The 3956-nt window shown below is 36.5% G+C and overlaps 1 protein-coding gene across 1 annotated transcript; it reads right to left on the bottom strand.

Annotated features, from left to right (window-relative positions):
* Positions 1-2456: 2456 nt before the first annotated feature.
* Positions 2457-3702, bottom strand: LOC136772211 (uncharacterized). Its single transcript, XM_066725043.1, has 4 exons — positions 3596-3702; positions 3034-3317; positions 2965-2982; positions 2457-2881 (listed from the first exon to the last, which is right to left on the bottom strand). The coding sequence occupies exons 1-4, from the start codon at positions 3700-3702 to the stop codon at positions 2457-2459; spliced, it is 834 nt and encodes a 277-aa protein (XP_066581140.1).
* Between the last annotated feature and the right edge of the window lie 254 nt (positions 3703-3956).

Below are 3956 nucleotides of genomic sequence, written 5' to 3'. Positions count from 1 at the left end.
GCCCTTCGGTGGGGGAGACGCCTGGGGAAAGACACCCTAGGCGAGGCCCAGGGTCCTCGCGAGAGGGGAAAAATGCACCCTCCGCGGCCCCGAGATCCTCACCCAGAATATCTCCCCCCTCCTGGGCTGATCCCATCCACTATTCCGCCACACGAAAGGAAAAAGAAAATATTCTCACCTCGACCGCGTTCCTCTCCGCCGCCTGGAGCGGCCTAGCTCCCTGCTCCTCCTGACCCCAAACCCGCAGAGTCATCTCCAAGGTATCCAGCATCCTTCGCCTACTTTACTCATCGCGGATTGGATTTCCATATCCGGGAAGTTCTGGGTTGGCTCGGACTGGACTCCCTTTCTGGGCTATTATCGCCCCTTCCTGTCCGGCCGGACACCTTCCAACCTCTCGATCCACGTACTGACTCTCGTCTCTCCTGCTTCCTCTCTCGACGCTTTCTCCTCTTTTCCCCGGCTCTTCTCCGCCTCCCCTTCTCCACTCCTGCTCTCCTTATTTTTGGCGTAATTGGCTACATAGAATCACGTGAGCGATCGACGTCACGTATTCTACCTCCCCTCCATTACTGCGAGGCCTTACCGCGTAAGGTGCGATCGCCTCCTGCGCAGATAAGCTTGGAAACTCCTCGGGGCGTTGGCGGCTGAGGAGGGCTCCGGGGGAAGGTACTTTGGCGTCTCTCTTCGTTCCAAACCACTCTCTCTCTCTCTCTCCCTTCCTTTTCCTCTTTCTGCCGGACTCCGGGTTTGGGCTCAGGATAGTGCCTTGTCTTTCCTCCCTATTGCTCTATGCTTCCGGCGCTTCTCCCCCTCACTCCTCGAACCGTTCCCTCACATTCCTTCATTCCCACGACCTTACATAATAAACAACAAATAATAATTGGCACATAGGTGCTGGCTCTATACAAATCTAGAGTGGATTAGTCCGGGGGGATAAAATATCGTTACTTCCAAGAGGGTATAGCGGGTTGAGCAAGGAGGAAGAACCTGTCGAATGGCGAAACAAACGCATTATAGCTAAAACTCTCACTTATAATGGGGGTCCCAAGAATCCCCGTTATAATGTATAGAGCTTATGTTTTCGTGTTTTACATTATAACATATATGTATAGGTCTGTAGTACGAGTGATGCAGAAAAAGATGTTTAAAATATTATAACTCAATTTGTTTTCATCCGGTAGTGATTGCAGTCTTATGTAATAAAAATCTCTTCATTTACATCTATTAATAAATAAGTTATGGATACTACATACTTTCTTTATTGACATTTTAATACTTATATATAATTTATGAAAACATTTTTTAAACAATTATATAGCAAAATAAATTATATTGCACAGTAAGGTAAGAAAAATATTTAATATTAAAATATCATACTGATTTTGGCATTAATGTAATATAATTAAAAGAATAATTATGGACAATCGAATGTTCAAGTCCTTATTGCCGGCAGAAAATTATATAGTTTATATTTTAATGCAATCTTTTTACTTTAAAAGAGATAGTATAAACAGATCTTTATATAATTTTAAATCAATTACATTATATAGGGAGGTTCTCTAACGGCGGCATATAGGAGATTCGTGTTAGTTGACTATAGCGCTCAGGATGATGGTTTCTGAGAACGCTGATTGGTCAATATCATGTAGTGCCAATATGAAATGGTCCGTTACCAATAGATGAATAAGAAAAATGAGACCCATCCGCCATTTTGAAGTGGAAAAGTGTTTACATGCTAGTTGTAGCAGAAAGAGGTGTGAAATGGAAAAATGTCAAATATTGAGGTTACTAAAGTAAAAATGGAAAATAATGAATGGAAAGTTCGAATATTCTTACTTTCCATTCATTATTTTCCATTTTTACTTTAGTAACCTCACTATTTGACATTTTTCCATTTCACACCTCTTTCTGCTACAACTAGCATGTAAACACTTTTCCACTTCAAAATGGCGGATGGGTCTCATTTTTCTTATTCATCTATTGGTAACGGACCATTTCATGTTGGCACTACATGATATTGACCAATCAGCGCTCTCAGATACCATCATCCTGAGCGCTATTGTCAACTAACACGAATCTCCTATATGCCGCCGTTAGAGAACCTCCCTGTATACTAATGAAAACATAGAAAGAAATAAAACCTTTCCGGATACTATCGATTTATATAACTATATTAAATACCAGATTCGTTAACTCTATTTACACCTCATTGTACATATTCATTCTGCCATTGCACTTTACCAGCTGCAGAAATAAAATAGTCCTTTAAAATATTTCGTTGAATTTCTCCGTTTAAAGCATTATCAGTTTCTTCAACATTATTAGTCATGTTTATTTAAGAAAAATTCTGAAATATTTGAAATAATTAAATTCCATGAACTATTACAAACAAAATTCTAGACATTTATGGATGGAATAACTTATTGAACAAAAAAAAGTTATTGATTTTTTACCTAAGCAATATTAGAATTATATCCATTGCTGAAATCTTTATGTCCGTACCGTTGTTCCTGTTTCAATATGAAATTATGAACACATACTGATGCGTAAACTATTACATTCGCAGTTGCAGGCAATACACAAAGAGCAGTATGCAGTATTCTCCATTTACTCGCTAAAATGCCGAAAGTACTTTCAACGGTTCTACGTGCTCTTGATATTCTATAATTTAATATTTTTTTGCTGTTTTCTAAATTTTCTCCTGAATATGGTTTCAGCATACGCTTCGAAAGTTTAAATGCATCGTCAGATATAAAAAGTAGAGAGGTTTTCAATTCACTATTAGGAAGATTGAAATCCCCTTTAGGTATATTTAATCCAATATTATTTAAATTAATGCCAATGTTACTGTCATTAAATATTCCACCGTCACTGTTGCCTATAAATCAATTATTGTCGAATTTATAAAATTAAAATCAAATTATACAAAAGTAATAGTCTTTTAACATTTATATACATTACCTCCAAATGATCCAATATCTATTAAAGTGAATTAGTACAAATGATCAGTTACTGCCAATAAAACGACACTATAATATTTTTTATAGCTGAAGAAGAGGCTATCGGAATTGGAAGGAAAGCTTAATCTTATGTGCTTTCCATCGATTGAGCCTAGGCAGTTCGGCATGTTCCAACGTGCCCAAACTCCTTCTACATTGTTTCTCCAATCTTCTTTTTCTGGTGGAGAGAGGTATACTGGTTGCAAAACCGTTACTAAAATACCACAAACTTCTTTTACAATTGCTCTAACAGTCGACTCCTCAACTCGGAAAGCTAGTGCAAATGTAAAATATAAATCTCCCGTAGCTAGATATCTGCAATATTATAAAAATAATATTAATCTAAAAACGCTTTAAAATGAAAAAGCGGAAAATAGATTGCTAAAAAATTAGTGTAGCTAATAGCTTCCAAACATTATAAGTTGTCTTAAAAACTAAGTCATGTAGAGTAAAAAAAAGATTACATGGTTTACAAATTCACAAAGTTCCATTTCTAAATGGTACGAAATATCTCTATTTTCTACTAGTTTAAAAGTTTATTAAATGTAGTTAGAGTATTTGCTGTTTAATAAAAAATTGTTGTATAAATATGCCTCAAGGTTATTAAAGGCCTTAATTCAGGATTTAAAGCACGTGCCCTCTTCTTTTTTAAAAATGGCTTCATCATAGTTAACAATTTTTCAAAATGTAATTTGGACATTCATGTATAACGATAAAATAAATCATAGTCACTTTTTATTTCTTCAAATAGATTTCTGTACTCTCTATTTGAATTTCTTGATAAATTAAAAGGCCTAACCAGCCGCCTCCTGTTCGTTCACTTAATTTGCCTCTTTTTTCTTAAATAAAGAAGATACAAACTTGTGCAATGTAATGCCATGGATAATAATACTGAATGCTTTCTTGTTTTCATTTCTATTTATTTGCACCTATTATTGTATTGTTGTGGTTCAA

Source organism: Prorops nasuta, unplaced genomic scaffold (genome assembly GCF_024137725.1).
Source record: "Prorops nasuta isolate Cenicafe-Biocafe unplaced genomic scaffold, Cenicafe_Pnas_1.2 PNAS00001, whole genome shotgun sequence".
Taxonomy (NCBI): Eukaryota; Metazoa; Arthropoda; class Insecta; order Hymenoptera; family Bethylidae; genus Prorops; species Prorops nasuta.
Note: the sequence above shows the minus strand (reverse complement) of the source record. Positions and strands in the feature narration are given on the sequence as shown.

Bases quoted from the DNA above. Each gene is read 5' to 3' on its own strand.
- LOC136772211 (XM_066725043.1), bottom strand. From the start codon at position 3,702: ATGTCCAAATTACATTTTGAAAAATTGTTAACTATGATGAAGCCATTT. The intron at 3,318-3,595 runs GCATATTTATAC...ATAATATTGCAG, and splicing joins AGGCCTTTAATAACCTTGAG to ATATCTAGCTACGGGAGATT.